Below are 23258 nucleotides of genomic sequence, written 5' to 3'. Positions count from 1 at the left end.
GAGAGAGAAAGAGAGAGAGAGAGAGAGAGAGAGAGAGAAAGAGGGAGAGAGAGAGAGAGAGAGAGAGAGGGAGAGAGGGAGAGAGAGGCGGCCGGGAGGAGAGATGAAGAGTGGACCTAACAAAACTTGGTTGAGCGAAATATGACAACATACAACGTATACCTATTCAGAGACTCCAACTCTCCCGTTTTCGACGGGAGATCTCCCGCCGAAAACCCATTTTTTCAAAATCTCCCGTTCTCCCGCTTGAGATTTAATTTCTCCCGCCCGTAGTGGCTCTTTGTCTCCCGTTGGAAAGGATTTCTTACTTATTTCTATCGTATGTTGAAAAAATAAGCCTTAGATAGCACCAGAGAGCATCTAGAACCCTAGGAACTTCGTGCTTCGCACACATCAACTTTGAGTCTCCCGTTTGCTAGGGGTTTCAGGCAGGAGAATCTCCAGATCAGAAGGTGCTTTGGGTTGGAGTCTCTGCCTATTGGAGACTGATATTTGCATTCTAGTAGCTGTTTAAGATATACGATGTAAAGCATAATGTATCATTTACACACACAAAAGAAAAAAAAATGATAAAGAACGGGAGAGTGAGGGAAAAAAGTCATAAGACAATATCAAAATCAACGAAAGATGAGAAAACTCACAAAAATATGTACATTGACGTCAAGAAAAGAAAAATCATGACTTTCATGCTGTCTATCCGACTGCCTGAACATAACTCACATGTGAATTAAGGCTTGTTCTCCTCTCACAAGAAATGTTATTGATTTGACACTAGAAAACAAACACCCCAGAACGAGGGACGTATAACACAATGCCAGCGCACCTGTGTAACAATGCTTTTTAGTGTTACGTAACAATGGGCTTTTGTGTACCGAGCAAGCAGTGCAGCTTGAGGCCGTAGAACTGGTAGTCCAAATGAGCGTCAGTCGTAGCTATTGACAACTCGCGTCTCGCTTCGCCATAATGCACAGTTAGATTGTGTAACGTTTCTCTCAAAATTAATTTGATACGCCTATTTTCGGTGCAACCGATAGTAGAGTTGCCGTTCACATAAATCAGCTCTTCTTATTTAGTGTCCCCCTCCCCCTTTTCCCACTATGCCTCCGAAAGCCGCAGGAGCAAAGAAACCAGCGGTAGCAGCAAAAACTACGAAGACAGCTCCCGCGAAGGCGAAGGCAGCGGCTGGTAAAGCATCGGCAAGCAAAGCTGCTCCAGGGGCCGCCAAGAAGACAGATGCGAAAGGTGAGAAGCATTATGATTATATCAGATCAGGGAGGTGGAAGGACACATATTTTTGTCTGTCAGTGTGTGTGTGCGGGGGGGGGGGGTGAGGGGCTGCGGCCTACCTATCCTCTTGATAGGCAGCCAATTACATTGTATGAGATTATGATATACATGACAATTATAGATTTATAGATATTATATACACGTGTACAATATATAAAAATGCACTCAGCATGGGGATCGTGATGAAGACCTAAGCTCGGAATTAGAGGTTGTTATCAGAAAGACTACACTGCCGGATCCAAAGGGGGCGCACCGGGCGCGTACCCCCTCTGTATTTTATTTATTTTTATTAAAACAAAAGAAATAAAAAGAAAAAATGGGGGGGGGGGGCGCACTTGCACCTCTCTTTTTAATTTTGTCATGTTTGTAAAGGCTCTTCCCCTTTACGGAATTCCTGGATCCGCCCTTGGACTATGAGTCCCGGTGGCATAAATAATATTATTTTTTATTACGCCTTGGGGCTACACATGTTATCATAAGATTAAAAGGCTAATTTACTTTCAAGCCTGACTGCGAAAGTTATACTCTTGTCTTGTCCTTACAGACGTGACTTCGAAGCTCGCGAACCTGTCCACGGAAGACTCTCCAAAACCCGCCGTCGTTGAAATCGAGCTGAAAGACCTGGCCACCGTCCTGAAGGACGACGACGGGACTATGAAATCTTCGAAGAAGTGGCCGCTGGTGGTCGACCCGTCGGGGAGGGCGTCGGTCTTCTTACGCTACCAGGGAGGGAACTACGTCGACACTCACAGCCCAGATAGCATGCAGCCTTCATCTCTGCGTCGGGTACTCCTGGGAGCGCTCAGGTCTGATCTCCTAATGCTATGGTTATTTTACATTTCTATGCTCTCCAAACTCTCTGTTAGTCCCAAGCCGATCATCGTGCGAGTTTTGATCAATTAGACCTATACGTCTTCAATGAAATCTTCAGTTTTGGAAACGTCTCTTATTATTGTGATATATTGTGTAGACTTTTTTACTTTTAGATATAATATATGCAGGGTTTCATGACATAATACTCTTGCGACAGTTGCTCCCATGAGATATCTGCACTCTATAGAGCCAGACATAAATTCTACCGACAAATTACCCGTACCCTAGTCCTAGTCAATGGCCGGCAGAACAGCCCCCCCCCCCCCCCCCACACACACACACACTTTTTTGTTCCCATACATAGGAATACATAGGGTGTCACCACTTTGGGCCCCTCACTTTTTTACCCAGGAAGTGAAGTATCGGTAGAAAAAAATGGAATGAAACCGTAAGCTTTGAGCCCGCTGAAGACTTTTTTTTTTTTTTTTTTTTTTTTGCTTGTTAGCTCATGAAACCCGGAAGTGCCCCCCCCCCCTTTTGAAAACGTGGCGCCGGCGGTGTAGTCCACACATCAAACTAAACCTAAAAACCCTATCACAACCCTAACCCTAACCCAAAGTCCTTGCTGGAAAAAGTCGGACTGGGGCAATTGTCGCAGGAGCAAGTAATATTGTCGTGACACTCATGTACATACCTGGCCCTCGAAATCAGCGCTGTTGATATTAAGAGCCCCTATCTTATGTTTATGATCAACAGTAATACAGATACACGTGTGTAAATTCAGTATTTGGCAGTAACTCTTGACAGTGGAAGGTAATTTAACTCTCTGTGTGCCACGTTAATTTCTTGTTCTTAAGCACGAGTGTGAAATTTGTGCATATTGATTGACCCATTGGCGCCAGAAGGGTTAAAGGCGAATAGATACTCACTTTTGACTGTTGACCGTCTTTCCGATTAGACCTTGACAACCATCGACGATCATGCATGCAGATTTTCAAGATAATGTTATGTATTTGAAGCATAATTAGTATAGCGATGTCATCACTCTCATCATCATCTTCACTATCATAATCATTATCAATCATTACTATCATTATTATCGCAACGATTATATCATAACATCAGTAGTACATGTATTATCAAAACTATATCATCATATCCCATTCTCGACATCATCGTCATCACGTGTTCATCACCATCACGACGGTCACCATTGCAAATTTAAACATCATAAACTTCACTTATGTACTTAGTACGCCGTGTCAAACGTTCATGTGAATTCAAGGTCAAGCAACATTTTCAGTGTCGGTTTGTTTATTCCTCCACTGCCCTTGTCCAAATGGAATAATGTACTGTATAAATGAAACATTCCCATGAAATGAAGACTAGTATAATGTACGTAATACGCATAGGGCCTATAAAGTTATCATTTCATCGTATCTTAAGGTATACAGGTGGAGGAGACCTTCATCGATAAGCAATTTGCTTGATTGGGATAACGGCCTCCAGACGATGTGTTTTTATGCCTCCGCCACGAAGTGGTGCCGGAGGCATTATGTTTTCGGGTTGTCCGTCCGTCCGTCCTTCCGTCCGTCCGTCCGTCCGTCCTTCCGTCCGTCCGTCCGTCCGTCCGTCCGTCCGTCCGTCCGTCCGTCCTTCCGTCCGTCCGTAATGAATTTTGTGGACAAGGTAACTATCAAAACCTTTTGAGGTATCCTAATGAAACTTGGCATGTATGTGTATTAGGGGGTGAAGTTGTGCCTATCAACTTTTGGGTGCACATGCTCAAGGTCAAAGGTCAAAAGTTCAAGGTCAAATACATAAAATTTCACTATTTCCATCATATCTATGCAATGCCTGAAGATATTTTCTTGAAACTTGGTGTATACATGTATTACCCAATTAAGATGCTCTGGTGAAAGTTTGGGTCATGAGGTCAAAGGTCAAAGGTCAAACGGTCAAGTAAAAATATCAAAACTTTACCTTTTTTCTCTGTACCTTGGAAATTGTTCAAGGTCTCTTCATGGAACATAGTATATATGTATATATACATGTACTGACTGGCAGTGATTATCTAGAGAATTTAGGGTTCATGGGGTCAAAGGTCAGGGGTCAAAGGTGAAGGGCAACACTTCAAAATTTTACTATTTCCCTCATGTTTATGCAATGCCAGCAGGATTATTATTTTTATTTTACACTAGGTGCATGCATGTTTAACCTAATAGAGATTCTCTGGAAAGTTTTTTTTTTCTTTTGTTTTTGCCTCAAAGGTCAAAAGGTCAAAGATCAAGTGAAAGTGTCGAACTAAGTTTTTCCTCCATATCTCGGAAGTGGCTCAAGTTATCTTGAAACGTACTACATATTTATGCATCTTCTGCCTGACAGTGATTATCTTATGAATCTTAGGGTCAAAGGCCAAATGAAAATGGTAACAATTTACTATTTAATACAAAAATTGCACTTTTTCTCCATACCTTGAAAATTACTCAATGCATAAACGTATGAATGGGTCTAAGTCAAGTTAAAGTCCATAAATCCCAAATACATGCTCTCCTATTCATCCAATTTAACCTAGGTCAAGGAAGGTGAGCATTCAACACATTTTGACAAACTTGTCATTTTAACATTTTGCCAATTTTGTGAAATTGTAATCACACATTGTCCACATGTACTATTTAGACCTATTAGGAGAATCATGCATTATGGCGGAGGCATACCAGTCGCCATAGCGACATTTCTAGTTTGTCTTGTTTCTTTTCTTGTTTCTTTTCTTTTTTTAACAATTTTCCCTTATTTCTAACTAAAAGAACAAAACGCATACACACATGATAAACAACTTGACTTTCCGAGTATTTTTAATATCATTCCGCCGATTAGAGTAATACAATGAGAATATAACGAGACAGGAAAAGAATGTAATTGATAAAGAAGGGGATCAGATGCACTCACCACAGTGAAAATATGGATTTACATTTTTATTCGATACAAATAAGCAAAACCTTTGCTGTTTATTTACATGCCTACAGATAACGCGTTTACATGGTATTGCTTTATTTCAGTAATTTTTTTTTTCAAACAGGAATGTCAGTGTGAACGTTATAATGTCACACGTTAATGGAAAAATCTAGACATTGTAGGTATAATAATGATCAGGTAACCGGATGATATAAATTTGTTCTATAATCAGATCTAATTTGCAAGGAGAATATGGACATTGATAAAACTCGAAATTTTAACTAATACACATATTTTACGCATTCGTCAAATCAAATGTACCTATCACAAAATGCGAAGAGTGAGACCTATGAGCGAGTATTAAATTTACATAATGTAAGAAGCACTGTTTTGAAGATTATAGCCATTATATTGTTTACTATCATAATGAATATTTCATAATCACTTGTTATCTCATTGCTGAGAAACCCTATATCAACTCAGTTGTCTAAAGACACGAACACATAACGCAAAGCAATTCATAATCATGATAATGAACATCGACATGTTTTCGTCTTTCGTTCTTGTGTATCATCGGCTGTAGATACGGAACACAATGCATTCTCGACTTTGGAGATACGGACATGCTGAACATAATAAAGGACAGGCTGGAGGAAATCCACAAAGGCCTCGCCGCTGCTATTCTGGACAAATCAATCATCGAAAAGTAAGCTCACGCTCCACGGCAGAACGACTGGGCAAGATTTGCTTGTAAATTGATGTTACATTCATCAGCACGACTGCGTCCGTTGGTGATTATTGAAGTATTATCGATGAGAGAACTTATCTCCTTTCCACAAGACTTGCTTCACTTAGGCCTATAGATGCTTGCGGTCATTTTACTTTGGAAATACTACAGTTACCATGGCAGCGGTTGAGTAACAACCAATCAACTACAAACATTTTGCACGTCGTGACCATTCGCTGATACATAATTGCAATTAAAATGATTTCAAAATGAATACCTCATACTAATACATTCAGGTCCTGATCCTTGGATATGCCGCTTCGTCATAATATCATTTCTACTATACCTATATTTTCAAAAATCGATGAGCCAGTATAATAACATCCTCAAATTATGTAATTTATTCATTATCATATAATATGCATGAATATGACTCATTCCGCATGATAAAATAACACGATAAAGTACAGACATTTGAGATATACAAACAACTCTTTTATCGTGAAATAGTATCGTAATTAGTTTCATCACAGGAGAAGAGATGAAGTCGAACATCACTGAACATTGAGCCAACGACGCTTCTATTGTACGTCATCTGATTACGTCACTAACCTTGCCTTCCTCTTTGTCCCTATGTATTTTCCCCACCACCCAATCTTAGATTTGCCTATCTGATCCACGAGACCGACGGGCCGGACTACGAGGAGTCGAAGTTTGGACCTCTTATCACAGCCGCCTTCGAATTCATCATCCTCTCCAAACTCGAGGCCAGCCCTGAACAACTCCAACAGTTTTACGTCATAAAAATCAAGGAATAGAACAACCAACTTATAGAATGACTATTGAATGGACGATTAGGAGGGGGGGGGGGCGCAGGAAAATGTGGAGGGGACAACAGTTCCTTCCAATTTCGAATGAACCTACATGTTGTATACATGCACATTGCTGGCATTGCTTTGTATAAGATACATTTAGAGATCGAAGTCGGAATCATATCAACGTCTGTGCTGCTAGGTGTCTATTTGGGAGGCGCTCCTGATTGACTTATCATGTCGTACACAAATAGAGTGTCATGGACATCTAAAAGACACCATGAACGCCGAGATGACGAAACAAATAAGCTTGCAGCTACTCGTACGGTGTACCTGTACACAGTCAAACTATTAAAACAATTCTGTCATCAAATAACAGCAGAAAGGGACGGAAATGACACTAAAGCAAAGTATAATATTTATATCCCTGTCACTAAATTTCAGCCGAAGAATATTCGTTTAAAAGACCAGGTTTTTTCTGATTTGGACAGGTTCACCACATCCCGTATGTCTGTCTTTCTCTGCCTTTTAAATCCCTCAGAAGATTTTCTTGTTGTGTTCTAGTGATAATAATGTCTTATAGTAATAGTCTTGTGCTCGCATTATGTTTCGTCAGATTGACATCGAGGTAAATAGAGGATCGTTTTGTATTGATATCAAATTATATCTTAGATATAATCTTATTGACCATTTCGCTACTCCTGTAATTTTCTGTTTGTGTGTGTGTGTGTGTGTGTGTGAGTGATATCAAACCTCAGTTAGCTGATGGCATAGTATAGTTTTGTTGACATGAGGATTCAGATTCTACCTGTTTGCGAGATAATGAGAAACCACTTGTATGAAATATTAGAGCACATACAATTCTAAGAGGAAATAGAGATTTATTTGATGGAAATTAGCTTTGAGATGGCTGAGATATCCGCAAGCAAAGTGGTGAATGAATAATTGTGTTACCCATCTTTTATTAGGACCACTTTGTTTTACGTTGCTTCTTGATATCTCAGAAATGTCAAAATCGATTTTCACGAAATAAACTTGTAATTCCTCTTATAGAATTGTATGCTCAGTAATATTTCATATAAGTGACTTCTGATTATCACACAAAAAGTTAAAACCTGAGCCCCATCTTAACCACATCTATAAAATCCCTAATTTTTATTCTTTTATTCTATTCTTTATTCTTCCTTTTTTTTTTACTTTTGCAGCTCATCTTTTTTCAATGTTCAGTAAGCTAATTCAGTCAGTCAGTGAATGAAATAAAAAACTCTTCAAGACAACTTAATTGCTGATAAATACTATGCCCATATAAATTGCGATTGCCAATAATGTGGACGATAAACGAGATGGGTTCTTAATCGCTTGCATCAATATGGTCTCAAAATCTTAATGCTTTTTCAAAAAACAAAACAAAACAAAACAGATAAAAAAGTTTACTCCTCGGCTGAAATAATCGTTGGCCAGGGCACACTTTATAGAATCATCGAATACTTGACAAAGTGAAAAGAAATTTACTGATGACCTCTTATACGTTAATATGATTTGAATAAGGTCGACTGGAGAAGGGAAAAGATAAAACAAACAATTCCCCGGTGAGCATACTAGAATATATTATAAGATTATATCATTATTATGTAACATTGCATCACAGAACCAACAAAAAGTCGCCATATATATATATGGAATTTTCGTTAAGGGCTGATTCGGAAAGAACAGACTTTAAGTTTTAAAACGACACATAGCTCGATTCAAATGGAATAAGCTAACTTATCTATATTGGAAAGAAAGCCCACACTCTGGAATATGTGTACTGAGAAAAACGACTCCGAAGTACAGGATCTATTCAAGCGCTATCTTAGAAGCCGCGCTCTGTGCACTGAATGAGACAAAAAGCAGGGTGTAAAACTTCATTAGCAACAACAATGAAGGGATCATCAGATTGAGCTTAAATAGAGCATGCTCTATTAAAACATTCTATCCATGACTAATACCAACTTTCAAAGCAGTAGCATCATCCTTTCAAATGCTATTAGACTTGAAAGTGAAGAGAGTGTAAATGATTTTTAACAAATGAGAATGACATTCCAAGGCACACCTAATCATACTACACGTATTCCACAAAATGTGTTCTAGAAAAACTGCAAAGACACAATTTGTTGGATTTATGATCCCAAACTTTAGGATAGTGTGGAAAAAGAATATTGTTCTTTCAGAATGCATGAAAAAGTCCAGTTGACTATAAAGTACGTTGACCCGTTTCACATATCTTGAGTCCTCACACAAAATCAGTGCGTGCGACTTTTTGTTGGTTTTGTGATGTATGCACTCCCTCTCTCTCTCTCTCTCTCTCTCTCTCTCACACACACACACACACACACACACACACACACACAAATATATAATACTTCTGTCCCTAAGCCATACACAACTCATGAAAATTATAGCAGTATGATGCACTTACAAATAATCAATCGTTTATGAGACTCATGAGCAATTCCGTTGTAATCTGGCCTCCGGCAATACTCTAAGTACATGTACTCTTAATTGGCTCTATAACACGTGCCTAACCCCCTCCCCCTTCTTTTTAAATCACCACACACAGATATAAGTGACGTCTTTTGCTCATTTTTCAAGACAAATTGGTAAGTCTACTTCTAGACTGTAAATCGTGTGACCAAAGTGACCAGGTTATTCTAATCATACCTGCTTGTAGACTATTTTTCCTCACCGAATACGTATAGCCTGTCTGTGGTACAAAGGGCCAGTTCACCCGTACAGAACTCGCGCAGATAATGTTTCTTGAAACGCGGTTTGGACTCCTTGATCTTGAAATCCTCGAGCAAAGTGTACATGTACTCCAGTTCGCTCGTGTAACGTTCGATGGTAAGCAGGTTTTTACTGTCATAACTCGGGACGACCCAGGCTATAGCAATAGATCCATCTTTGCATTCAGCTGGGTAAGGACGTGCATTCCTCCTTGTCACGTGATTAATCTCTACGGAGGTCTCCTTGTCAAGAAGCAAAATGCTATTCAAAGCCTTAACTATCACTGCGCCTTGAGATCTCAGGGCGACAATCTGGCTAGGATTGTGCTCACCACAGTCAATCGTATGGTCTTGAGCCCCATCCTCTAGACTGTGTACGTCAATCACTCCGAATTTCCTGTAACAAATGTAGATGAGATCATCACCATCAATGCTAACACCACCAGATCGAACGTTCTCAATTTCTTCGGTATCGACAAATGTATCACTTCCCTCATCCAGCTCAAACGTCTGTGTGTACACAGAAACGTCGTTATCCCTATCACGTACGACACAACGTCCGTCCGAAAGAAAGTCCAATCCTCTGACCTCCTCATCTTCCAGCTTTGTCTGCAACCGCTTGGCATCACGCGTGAAGAAGTCAATGCCACCTTCCCGATACCCAACGGCCATTGTGCCATCAGCTCTTGCCGCCATGCAGTTCATGACGTCATACAGTTTCTTCTTTGCCTTTAGGACCCATTCGGAGTGCCTATCTTGCAGCACACCAAAACTTGGCTTGTTCCGCTGCACTCCAACCTCAAAGAACTTAATCCCTCGCGCTCGGTGCATAGTATCCTCCAACGCGGTGTCGTCTGGGACGTCCCGCTGTAGGATGTCCTCCAGGATCTCGCGGAGGGTTTCGTGTGCTGAGACGGCGTCTCGCTCAAGGGGAGCCTTGATGGCCTTCCCAACGAATTGGTCTACATTCTCCATGTCCCGAAGAGCATGCTGATTTTTTTTTCGCAACATCTCGTAGGTCTTTCTCAAATTCTTCAAAGAGTCTACTAACACGATCCTTTACGATCGTCTTATGTGCTTCGAGTCGTTGGACGTGGGAACTGTAGGCCTTGTCAACATCAGCCTTTACCTTTCCTTCAGCTTCCTTCAATACCACGTGTTGCTTCTCGATTGATTTTATGTTATTGAGCAGAACTTCTTTCCTCTTTTCTTTTTCATTTTGTAACTCATCAATGCTCTTCTTCAAACTCTTCTCATGTTCATTCGCAGGTACAATTCGGCGCCCTTTGTGCGCATGATCCGTTGCACATTTGAAACAGATGTAAATTCGGCACACGCGGCAGAAATAATCTGCTGTCTCCGTGTGATGCTTTCCACACAGATGTCTCCCTTTCAGGGAAATATCTCCTTGATCTAACCCGTCCACTTTCAGTACGGTGTGTTTGGAAAAGAGTTTCCACTTTGCGTGGATGTTTTCACACGGCACGCACATAAGTGTGCTGCAATCCTGACAATATACTGCAGCTGAGGATTCCTCAGAAGGGGCACAGTTCGTACACTTTGAGACTTTCGCGGCCTTTACAAGAGATTCCAAATGCATGTTTGTTTGCAATTTGGTCACACCTCCACGAGGGACCCGAGTCTTCTTTCTGCACACAGGACATGACAAGGCGTCTGGCAGATTTTTTGCCACATGTAGTTGTTCGAGACATTCGAAGCAAAATATGTGGGTACATGACAGGGACCTTGGGTCGCTGAACATCTCCAGACAAATACAGCAGCGGAGATCCTGGGTCACAATCCGATTAAAAGACGCCATTCTTTTACCTGTTTTGTTTAGTGTGTGCTTTTTTTTTTTGTTTTACACACAAGAGAAAGAAAAAATTGGGTGCGCAAGATTAACAAGGGTGCAATTGACAAACTAGAATTAATGCTAATCAAAATCGTCGCACACGTGTACAGGTATACATGCACACACAATCCGAACAATGATATAAATTATATGTATATGTATATAATATATATATATATATATATATATATATATATATATATATATCTGTATATGCTAACAAGAGACCCGCAGGTCTAGCGTTCACCTGAGTATCGCAAGTTCACCTTTCACGCAGTCATTAATCAATTAATTACACACAGCTCTACCAAAATTTGACTAGGCATTCTCAAGTACAAGACGAACATGTACAATTAGGGCCCAAATTCGGACCCCACCCCCACTCATAGTATCAATGTATTGTATAGCTCTGTCACTTCTGGTTCTAGAGAATAACACTTTTTAAAGATTCCTTAATTTGGTGGCATGGGGGGGGGGGGTAGGAGCATGGTGCCCATTTCAACAAATTGAGATCCTAACCCCCTGTAGGGATGCTACCTGCCAAGTGTGTTGAACATCCATCATGAGGTTTTCAAGAAGATGATGAAAATGAACAATTTAGGACCCATTTGGACCTCCCCAACCAACCCCCACCCCGCCCCAAGGGGGGCACCCCTGGATCTGTCACGAACAAACTTGGAACTACACTCATTAATGTACTAACTCATAGTATTAACTTAGCTCTATCACTTCTGGTTCTAGAGAAGAAGATTTTTTAAAGATTCCTTATCTTTTTTTTGGGGGGGGGGGGGGGTGGCGCCCCTGCCCCCTGGGTGGGGCATGGTGCCTTTTCTAACAAATTGAGATATTAACCCCCTAGGAATGCTACCCGCCAAGTTTGGTGAAAATCCATCATGAGGTTTTCAAGAAGACGATGAAAATGTACAATTTAGGACCCATTTGGACCTCCCCAGCCCACCCCCCGCCCCACCCCGCCCCAAGGGGGGCACTCCTGGATTTGCCATGAACAAACTTGGAACTACAGTTATTAATGTAAATAATGTAATAAAACTCATAGTGTTAACTTAGCTCTATCAATTCTGGTTCTAGAGAAGAAAATTTTTAAAGATTCCTCATTTTTTTCAATTCAATTCAATTCAAAGTTTATTTCATTTTTCGACAAAACATATAAGTTACACTTCTTTTGACAACAGAGAATAAGGTAAACAGAACATTATGTATCGAAAAGAATGTGAAACAATTGAGGAGGACCTTATAGTAATTATACATTGTAGTAAAAAAAAAACAGAAGTGATCGAAATAAAGTACATATATAACTTTGCTTAAAGTGCGAAAAATGGAGAGACCCACTAAAAAGACAGATCTTGTAGGATGTGGGCCCCTCTGGAATAATAACATCAATAGAAAGATTAATTGAAGCATCATAAATACAAAAGGAGAGAGAAAAAAAGAGGAAGAAGTCTGGAAGCCCACTGAGAATTAGATTCATTCTTTTTTTTTTTTGGGGGGGGGGGGTTGCCCCCTGCCCCCTGGGTGGGGCATGGTGCCTTTTCTAACAAATTGAGATATTAACCCCCTAGCGATGCTACCTGCCAAGTTTGGTGAAAATCGGTCTTGGGGTTTTCAAGAAGAAGATGAAAATGTAAAAAGTTTACGCACGACGCACGACGCACGACGCAAGACGAACGACGGACGCCGGACGAAGAGCGATCGCAATAGCTCACTTGAGCCTTCGGCTCAGGTGAACTAAAAAAAACCTAAAATGGCATTAAAAGGTTTTTATCACAAATAATATATATCATTGTGTGGGTGTTTAATAATATGTATGATATATATATATATATATATATATATATATATATATATAAATATACGGATGTATTATATGTATGAAATATGATTATATACATATCACTCGGCCGTCTACTGTTAGATGCTTCTGTGGGACTTGTCTGGTCTCTTTTCCTGCCTATTCTTATGGTCGGACATCCGGGTATTTAGCGGAGTGAAAACAAGCCCACGAACAGTGCACGATGTGCGTGTTTTAAAGACGAAAATATCTACTTTGCTTCCATAATTGAATTTGAAATTTCATGAAACTGTCAGATATAGTCCACATTAATTTTTTAAGAAGTGTTAACAATGAATTACGTAAAATAAAAGATTAAAGATTTTGAACGCCGACACAAAATGTAACGGTTACAAGACCATTATTGATGATATAGTTTAATTACTTAACCGATGATAATCGCATGTTCACGCAAGCACATTGTTACGTATTTGTTGCTTGTTCTGGTATACATAGCTTTGATATGTTTATCAAAAATCGAAGTGTTTCATTTGATTGCTGTGTAATTCAACAGACGCAAATAATCAGTCGTGAGATTTGTTTCTCTCTGGTGCTATAATAATTCATCGAATCTTTCAATGTGCTACTATCGTAAAATCATAACGATTGTTGGTTTATCAGATAGGCCTATCACAATCAGGTGACTTACACGCAAGAAGAAACAGCTAGATGTTTCATTTTTCATTTGACGCAAGTTTCTTCATCAGTTATAATGTATTGTCGTAATTCTAATACAGATATGGTCACAGCATTCTGAGCACTCCCCATATCGTCAAAAGTTTGATCATATCCCTAACCCCACGCATCATCTGTGTTATCATACACTGCAAAAAGTCCGGTGTTAAATAGTGAACACCGATCTGGTGTTAAATTTTTGGTGCTCATTTATGGTGTTAAATTAACACCTACGGGTGTCATTTCCAAATTTTAAACTGTTTTTCTGAAGAGTTTCTTAGTAACTGCACTTCTTGTTGATTTTTAATTTAAACAAGACGATCAAGAATTTTACATTAGAATACTAGATTTTTGAAAAAATGTGAAAATAAATTTACACCAAAGTAACACCAGCTGGTGTGGTCCCTTATTGAAGCTGGACGGGTGTTAAACCATTGATATTAACACCAGCAAATATCAAATCAACACCATGTGGTGTCATTTTTGAATTAACACCAGTACAGTGTCAAAATAACACCAGGTACAGTGTCAAATTAACACCACGAAGTGTCAGGTGAACACTTTTCAACACCATCACAGTGCATTTTTAACACCTGTGGGTGTGGTCCTTTATTGAAGTTTGATCGGTGTTAGATTTAACACCCGTGGTGTTAAATCTAACACCGATGTTTTTACAGTGTAGCAGTATTTTCAGCTGGTCCCTTTTAAAGATTATGAAGAGCACAGCTCTGATTTATATTGAATCTTACGTCATATACGCCTACTATTCAAGCATTGCATCCTTTCATAACCTTTGACCTCATTTTAATATTGTATGGCAATTGCGTGTCATGCCGGTAACATGTGGCTTCCCCTATTAAAAATGTATAGATAGCCAAGTTGTGACCAAGCTTAAACTCACCTGAATCAGTGCTCAAGGAAGTTCGTACCAATGCTCGAAGTGTAGGCCTATTCAATTACAATTCCTGAATCTGTCAGTGGTTGCCGTACCAGAAAAAAAAAATAGAATTTTCAAGCTAGAATGAAGTTAGAAAACACAGTAGACAAACGAGAGTCAGCTTATCGAGAAAAGAGGATCGGCCTCCGCGGATCTGGAGTGCTTGATGTGAAGACAAGGTTTGATTGTGAAAGCAGGGGAATTCCATGTTTTATACGTTATGATGTACACAGCGGCTGTATGTTATACAGGTACCACGATTTCAGACAGGATATTGCAACATTTTAAAGTTCGCCAGTTGTGTTCTTGCGCAATGTGGTGGTGTTTTTGTTTCTTTTTCATATCAAGTAAGGCTAATCTAGTCGACACAGGAAGAACATTATCAGTGAAAGCTAGCAGGATTATTCAAGTATTCTGTCGCCGTGTCTCTCGGAGGACATCGTCGCGTGTTTATGATGCTTACGCAACTCGTGCAACCCAATTATGAATCTACCCATTGCGCTTATTTTTCTCCTTTGTCCTTCCCGTAATCATGGTAATTTGAGTTCTGTGCAAGATTTTGTTTCTTTTCATCAACCATCACCTCCCTGACTACAGCGATCCGTTTCAAACTCAACACATGACTCCTTCCTACCCCCCTCCCCATCCCTTACTGCGAGGGGACGATCTTGTATAGGGCTTTGTTAGGGTTTCGGATATTTGTTGTCACTGTCACTGTAGGCCTAAATACGTTTCTCTGTAGCCGACATTTTTATCTGTCAGTCTATATATCTTATTAACAATTGCTTTGAGGGAAATGTATATTAAAAAATCTGCTTTCAGCTTCCCCTCCATGTTCAACATTATTTACTAAACATCTGAATCTTTGTTTCACACCTTGTCGTATATTGTGTGATTGTATACTGCATTTTGACATATATTGAATATTTATTTTTGAGCATAAGTTTTGTTCATATTCATATTTTGTTGAAAGTGAAAATGAATAAATGAAATCAAACGAAATGATGCTTCGATTGTTCTTTGTATATATATATATATATATATATTCATATATATATGTGTGTGTAAATATATATAACATATATAAATATTATATATATATATATATATATATATATATATATACATATATGCTTTTCTATGATGCTCTTCTTCTCGCACTGAATAAACAATGAAGGACCTAACTAACACTGGTGCTGTACACGGTCGGGACCCCTTCTAGCACACACTCTCTCTCTATCTATATATATCTATATATCTATATATATTTATATATATATATATATATATATATATATATATATATATATAAATAAGTGTGTGTGTTTATCAGCATAATTTGTGTGTATGTGCATGAGCTTTCAAATGTTTAGCTAATAATCGTACGTCCATGTATACGTAAATTTTGCTTCTTCAGCATTCCTCCCCATCTCCTACATTTTCTTAACTTCAGAATGTTTCTTGTGCTTTTTCTTTTTCACCTTATCATTTGTATATCCATAAATTCCATTTATCATATTTTGTTATGACGACATATAATTGTATCTATATTTTATGTGGAAGGAAAAAATGTATTTACAAGTTCTTTTGGAGATGGAAAAATAATTGAAATGAAAAAAAAAAAAATTTCTTGCACACAGACACACTGTATTTCTTGTTTTCCTATCCTTCTATCATACCTATACCTTTTCCCCCACAGCTCACACTGAAATCTGCCGCATAGAATGAATGCTGAATAATGAGAGGTTGTTTTCAGTTGAGAAAATGGACAGCTAGAAGGACACTAATTAAGAATGCAGGTCAAAGTCAACAGCTCTCTGACCAAAACTAAACAAGCACACGACGACAAAGTAGCAAGTTACCAATAACGATGCATTTGAAGACCTGAATAAAAGAACGACCCAAGTCCAATTTTTGGCCAAATTGAGTTTGACATGGGAAAGTGTAGTTTATGCATGGACTCATCTTGTGTGTAAATGATAAATCCTAATTACCTCCGGAAGTGCCTGAAATGAATGAGTTAAATTTTATATGTATGTAAATATGAAGGACTTGGGTCATTCTTACATTCATATTATAGCGCCCTCTCTCATCCTTCTCTCATTTCTATAGCAGAATATCATGTATGTGATTCAAAGAACGACCCAAGTCCATCGCACAAAATGACTTTTCCACAATTAGTGTAAATGTTAATTGTCATAATAATAATAGAACATATAATTAGAACATATATTATATGTTCTAATTTGTACATACAATGTTGCCTTTGGACAAATAAAAAAAGATATGAAGTTCTTTTAAGTTTACTCGAAATGGTCTTCCATGGACTTGGGTCGTTCTTATATTCAGATACTCATTTACTATAGGCTTAAAAGGCACAAAGTAAACAAAAAATGAAATAGCAGTCACAAGTATTTGACCTAAAAAGAAATTATGATGATGATATGACAAATACAAAGTGCATTAAAGTATAACTCCTTCAAAATTGAGTTACAAGGGCGTTTCTATAGCAGTAAGTAACCTAGTAACCAGCTGGTAACTATGACTGAATAACAGCAAAAACTTCTTAGCAAAACATTGTCATATCTGTCATGACACTACATCAATTCATTACAGCATTCCTAGGTCTACGCATACAGCATGAAGGTATATGATAAATCATAATGTGCATTTAATTGCTCACAATAATCGCATATTTGAAAGTATGTTTGTTTGTTTTTTTTTGGTTTTTTTGCGTAGTTGATCATTGCCGAATCAGTCAATAGTGTTTTATAACCATGTATCCCTACGTAGGCCTACTATACATACCATATAAATGTATCATATTTCATTTAAACAATTAGCTCAATCTCAGCCAGATTTGAAAAAAAAAACAATCTTTTTAAGAGGTGCTATATAGTTCTTACTAGGAAAATGAATCTTTGTGTTGCTTAACAACAATAAATCAACAACATCCTCTCTGCATCAACCAATACTGTATGTCCCCCTAAAAAAAAATAATAAAAAAAAAATCATCGGGACCCTCCGCAATGGTAACTTTAGAAATAGTGAATCAATCCAAATAAAATTTCAGGGTCTGAAACTAGAACTTATTAAGCACATTTTACTGAAAACCCCATCCGATTTGCTTCAGTGGTCAAAGAGAAACGAGGAGTTTTGTAGAGCATGTCAGGAATCCGTTCCCTCCAAGTTCTGTCCATCGTGTTCACACATTATGCACTACCAAGAGCATCCATGAGTGCTAATTTGGAAGAATCAGACCCATGACATGCTTTGCAAAGATCAACTTTTCTCTGTGACAACTTAAGCAAATTGAATGGGGTTTTCTGCAAAATATAACTCAGATGTTATAGTTTAAGACCCTGAAGTAGCATTTAGACAGTCTAATCATACTGGAAGCTCTTAATGCAAAAATCCGATTGTATTTTTTTTTTTTTTTTGGGGGGGGGGACCTACTGTATGTGATCATATTGTTCGCAATAAATACCCGGATGATAGTCTCATTCGAAATCGTCTGCTATTGATATGGAACTCTTGCGAGGAGAAACTCGAAGAAATTCAGGTCTCATACATAATATTCTGTACATTTCAGTCATCGACAAGTAAGTTCATTCTCACACTAGAACAAAGAATAAGATTAGATCATAAACTGATTGCATTCATCAGCTTGTCTGTGTGCGGTGACGATTACAAGAACGTATTTTAAATTCAACTGACCTGTTCGTACCTATATACACGTTTGTACTTTACAGTGATGCAGTTTCTATGGCAGCGGCAGAGTAATATAATGGCCAATCAGTTAAGTAATGTATACATTATTGATGTGGATATACATGTTTTATGATTGCTGGGTACAATAATTACAAACAAAATTATGTGTGAACATTAATGAAGCGGACCCTGTTATCCTCTGTGTTTTAGTCATATCCAGCCGAACCTTATTGTAGGTATAGTTTTCTTAGAAATAAAGACAAAACGCTCTGTTAAATGGAATAAAGTGTGCTTAAAAGACTTCTTTCTCTTTCAGCTTGCGCTCTTTTATACTGAGTGATCATTATTGTACACGTTTCTAAAAATTGATATAAAGAGTTTCATTGCAAAATTTTCTAAGCACCATTTTTTAACATTTTAAAGTATGCCCAACGTCAGATAGAGCAAAATAGAACCTTTCTGGTGATACCTCAGTTGTAACATAACAAGGAATATTCTAGAAGTTACGATTAAAGATATCCCGTAGCAGCTTTAATCTCAAATATCTCAAATTAACAAAAATGGAGTTAGCTCGTTTTGCGCTAAAACTCCTCATATTTAAATAGCATATTATGTAATTTGCTTAAATGACAACTCTCTCTCTCTCTCAAAAAAAAAAAAAAAGCAGCGCAGATGTGAGGAGTACGTTATGCCTGTCGCTTTGTAGTCAAATTGAATATTGGAATTCCGTCATCAGTAGTATCTAAATCATTATCATCAGAATCAGTAGTCTAAGCATCTTTGTTGCTTGAAAGTTTATGAAGTACCAAAGACTTAAGACTAAACAGTGACTAATGCCATAAAGCTGAGTGTCATAGCAAGAGATATGAGGGTTCAGGTCCTCCAATCCTTCTACATGTTTACATTAGATTTGGCTTTTTGTAATGTATGAAGAGTTTGTTTCCAAAAACCGATAAGTCCATATTTGCCAAATGGAGATATTTGCGATTAAAAGTCAAGAAAAATAAAGAGAATAATAAGAAAATTTTTGGTTCTTTTCACCATAACTTCAAAAATGTACGTTTATATGTAGTGACCAATATATAATTTAAAAGGTATTATTTTGTACTTTATGACAGAGACCGTGCTTCATAATCTTCAAAAATGGACTTATTGGTTTTTGCAAACAAACTCTTCGTATTATGGTATCCATTACATTGCATGTGGTTATTTCTGTGAGATAAGAATCTACTGCTGATCGCACTATCGAGACAGCAACTTAAGAAAGCACAGTCCAGAATTACGGAACAGAACTACAAAAATAAAATCTATATCAAAGGAATCAAATTTTGTTCAAACTCCCACCTCCAAACTTTTGACCTTCACGTCATCTCATATAGGCCTACTGTCTGCAGCAATGTACTAGCGACTACATTAGTACAGAAACAGATTCCGCCGTCGTGACCATACTAAGGCAGCAGCCATCGCCCAATCACATGCTGTTCTTTTGTTTGTTTGTTTGTTTAGGTTGGATTCTGTTTTTCGGTTGATTCACATTTGCCCTTCCGTTATTGTTTATATCAATACAATTTCTTCAAGTTGTACAAGAAATATATATTCAAGCTGAAATTACGAATTCCCTAAAGAGTGTGGCTGGTATGCGGTAATTCAGCAGTTGGCTACAGATGGTTTTGACCGCCATTGCAGGAATGGTGTGTGTGTGTGTGTGTGTGTGTGTGTGTGTGTGTGATATTGAGCGTTTTGAAATCCATGTTGCTTGTCAATTGCCATGTCTTATCTTCTTAATCCACTCTAGGTTAACCGGTGAGTCATTGATTCAGACACATAAACAAATATTACATTATCCGCCTGACAAGTCTGACGGCTGACCGTTTTCTTGATAATGTAAAAACATACTGCATGTGAACATACCACTTAAGATTGTAATCACGGTAACACTACGTCATTTGAAGATTTCAACCTCTGAATCCATTTGTGGCGCCAATCTCGAAGCACTCCAAAATTGGGCTTATTCTTTTCGCCACCCTCGTGGAACTTGATCCGGCTTGCTCGCTCCATCACACTCGTCAGCTTGGAGTCGTCAGGAGCGCTCCGCTGTAGGATGCTTTCTAAGATCTCCCGGAGAGTATTGTGGGCGGAGAGGGCGTCCTCCTCAAGCGGTGCATCAGTGGCCTTCCCAATGAACTGTTGTACAGTATCCATGGCAACCAGTGCCTTTCGGTTCTCTTCTGCCACTCCTCGCAAGTCTTTGTCAAGTTCTGCAAAGAGTTGACCGATGTGATCCATCAGCGTCTTCTTACGGTCCTCCAGAAGTTGTGAGTAATCTGCATAGGCCTTCTCGACATCTGCAATAACCTTCCTCGCAGCTTCCTGTAAAATTACGCTATTTGTCTCGATTGCTTTATTGTTCCTAAGAAGGGCTGTTTTCCTCTCCTCCTTCTTGCTTTCCAGCTCCTTAATGCTCTTCGTCAAGCTCTCCTCGTGTTTAATAGCAGCTATGATATTATTTCCTTTGTGCCCATGCTCCAATACTCCACATCTGAAACAGATGTACTTCCGGCACACTGGGCAGAAATGATCTTCTACTTCCGTGTGATGTTTACTACACGAACATCTCCCTTTAAGAGGGACATTTCCTCTCTGTATGTCGGTCACATCAACAACCGTGTGCTTGGAAAATGCTTTCCAGGCAGCGTGGCTCATCTCACACTGCACGCACATGAGTGCACTGCAATCCTGACAATATACGGCGGCTGCGGATTCTTCGGCGGGCGCGCAGTTCGTGCACGTCGGCATCGAGATTTTCACGTCGTCTACGACAGCCTTCAAGTGCATGCTCGTCTGCAGCTGGGACAATCCTTCACTGGGAACCCGAGTCTGCTTTCTGCACACAGGACATGACATTGTTTTTTGCTGGTCTTGTACCTTGTGTAGTTGTTCGAGACAATCGAGGCAGAATGTGTGGGCACAAGACAGGGACTTCGGTTCCTTGTGCATCGTCAGACAAATGGGGCAGCGGAGATCATTGGTCATGATTTGATGAAAAGACGCCATTTTCCGCCTGTTTTCCATAAGAAAATGACAATGTTTGACGTGGAAGAATTAGTAGGATAATCCTACTTGCAGACCTACTGCAAATCATAGGCCTATGATTACATAATATGGGGCCTACCCTGAACGCAACAGAATATACACGTGCTCATGAACTGTATTCATATCAGAGTATCTATAACAATATAATTATATGTATTGCTACTCAAACTAAGAGTGAGAGAGAGAGAGAGAGAGACAGACAGACAGACAGACAGACAGAGCATAAATGGTTATTAGAGGATTGGTATATTATCGGTGGAGATGAGGATTGGGCGTTTAACTTTTTGCGAGATACCAAGAAATCACTTATGAAATAGGACAGAGCATACCATTCTAAGATGAATGCAAACTTTATTTGATGAAAATTAGTTTTAGAATGGCTGAGACATCCAAAGACAAAGTAAAACAAAGTGATCGTTATAAAAGGTGGGTCCAACCTTTTATTGGGATCGCTCTGTTTTTCGATGATTCAGCCATCTCAAGACCAATTTTCATCAAATAAACATTGAATTCCTCTACAGGAATTACATTCTCTTTCATATTTCATAAGAGGTTTCTCATTAGCTCATCCAAAAATGTCAGAAACCTGAAGTTACATCTCAACCAAAACTATGCAATCCCTTTAAACTCTCCTTCTATTGATTCTCCATGCCCAAATAGGATCACGTGTAAGCCATCACAAGATATTAACAAATTTGGAAAGGATATCCGATGACAGACAAACAGATAGATGGCTAGAGGTTAGAAAACAAACAAACAAACAAAAAAAAACAAACATGATATATAGTTTATGTACCAATTATCATTGCGACGTGTACGGCCTTCGCAAATAGTGACATTTTTATAATGACGATTTGAGACCACAATCATGCTTATTTTTTTAAACGAGTTTGAAAGTTCCAGATCAAAGTTTTACTTTTCTGTTCTTCAAGGTGATTTGAACCTGCCTAACCTCATTTCATGTCATAACATAAGACATCATATCAGCGGCGGATCCAGAGGAGGGCGCACCGGGCACGCGCCCCCTCTGGGTTAAAACAATAGAAATATAAAGAAAAAATGGGGGGGGGGGTTGCGTTCGCCCTCCCTTTAATTTCGCAAAGGCGCCTCCCCTTTACGGAATTCCTGGATCCGCCCCTGTATATCATCGGCTGGCCGAGATTGAGGAGGACAGTAAATGGAAGGAGAATGAAACCTATGTGGATTGTGTTAATGCAGACAATGTCAGTAGAGCACATTATTGAAAGTTTGTGAAAAATCTGAAACTCCGTTGAAAAGTTATGGATTTTTAAAGAACAAGTCCACCTTCATTATACATGTGGACTGAGTGAATGCAGAAATACTGGTAGAACACATCAGTGAAAGTTTGGGGGAAATCGGACAATCCGATCAAAAGTAATGTGCACTTTAATGGCCCGTCACTGTACAAGCATGCTCACCTGGAAACATTAAACTGCACATTACTTGAATACGAGACCATTATGAAGCAAATAATTTTCATACAACAATAGATATATAATGTACTCTTAAATGAATCCCACAAGGATTGGAACAATCATCCCCCAGCATTCCTACTGATTCCCACTGATCAATTACTAGCCATCCCCTTTAAAATATGCTGCAACGAAGGGCTGTTACGTATATGTTTTACCTTGTCTTGTGAGTATTCCGATGTTGACTTGAAAACACTTGGCCCACCGTCAAGGTGGTCCGTTACGATACCAGTCAAGCACTCCTGTTGTTGCAGGACTTCCAAACACAAGTGTAGCACTTTATGAGGAAGTA

General features: G+C 38.9%; 2 protein-coding genes across 2 annotated transcripts; one reads left to right on the top strand and one right to left on the bottom strand.

Annotated features, from left to right (window-relative positions):
- The first annotated feature begins 1097 nt into the window (after positions 1–1097).
- LOC139719497 (IQ motif and ankyrin repeat domain-containing protein 1-like) lies at positions 1098–6600 on the top strand. Its single transcript, XM_071630915.1, has 4 exons — positions 1098–1242; positions 1832–2093; positions 5639–5761; positions 6444–6600. Exons 1-4 carry the CDS (start codon positions 1098–1100, stop codon positions 6598–6600), a joined length of 687 nt encoding a protein of 228 aa, XP_071487016.1.
- A 13706-nt stretch (positions 6601–20306) lies between these two features.
- On the bottom strand, positions 20307–21434 carry LOC139719496 (E3 ubiquitin-protein ligase TRIM56-like). Its single transcript, XM_071630914.1, has one exon. It carries the CDS (start codon positions 21432–21434, stop codon positions 20307–20309), a length of 1128 nt encoding a protein of 375 aa, XP_071487015.1.
- Positions 21435–23258: the final 1824 nt, after the last annotated feature.

The sequence above is a fragment of the Diadema antillarum genome, unplaced genomic scaffold (assembly GCF_040938485.1).
Source record: "Diadema antillarum isolate AM-2024a unplaced genomic scaffold, OU_Dant_1.0 scf00000111, whole genome shotgun sequence".
NCBI classification, from domain to species: domain Eukaryota; kingdom Metazoa; phylum Echinodermata; class Echinoidea; order Diadematoida; family Diadematidae; genus Diadema; species Diadema antillarum.
The sequence above is the reverse complement of the archived record's forward strand: the minus strand, read 5'-3'. Positions and strand labels throughout refer to the sequence as shown.

Coding starts and splice junctions, on each gene's coding strand:
- LOC139719496 (XM_071630914.1), bottom strand. CDS start 21,434: ATGGCGTCTTTTCATCAAATCATGACCAATGATCTCCGCTGCCCCATT.
- LOC139719497 (XM_071630915.1), top strand. CDS start 1,098: ATGCCTCCGAAAGCCGCAGGAGCAAAGAAACCAGCGGTAGCAGCAAAA. Junction 1,243..1,831: donor CAAGAAGACAGATGCGAAAG/GTGAGAAGCATT, acceptor TTGTCCTTACAG/ACGTGACTTCGAAGCTCGCG. Junction 5,762..6,443: donor GACAAATCAATCATCGAAAA/GTAAGCTCACGC, acceptor ACCCAATCTTAG/ATTTGCCTATCTGATCCACG.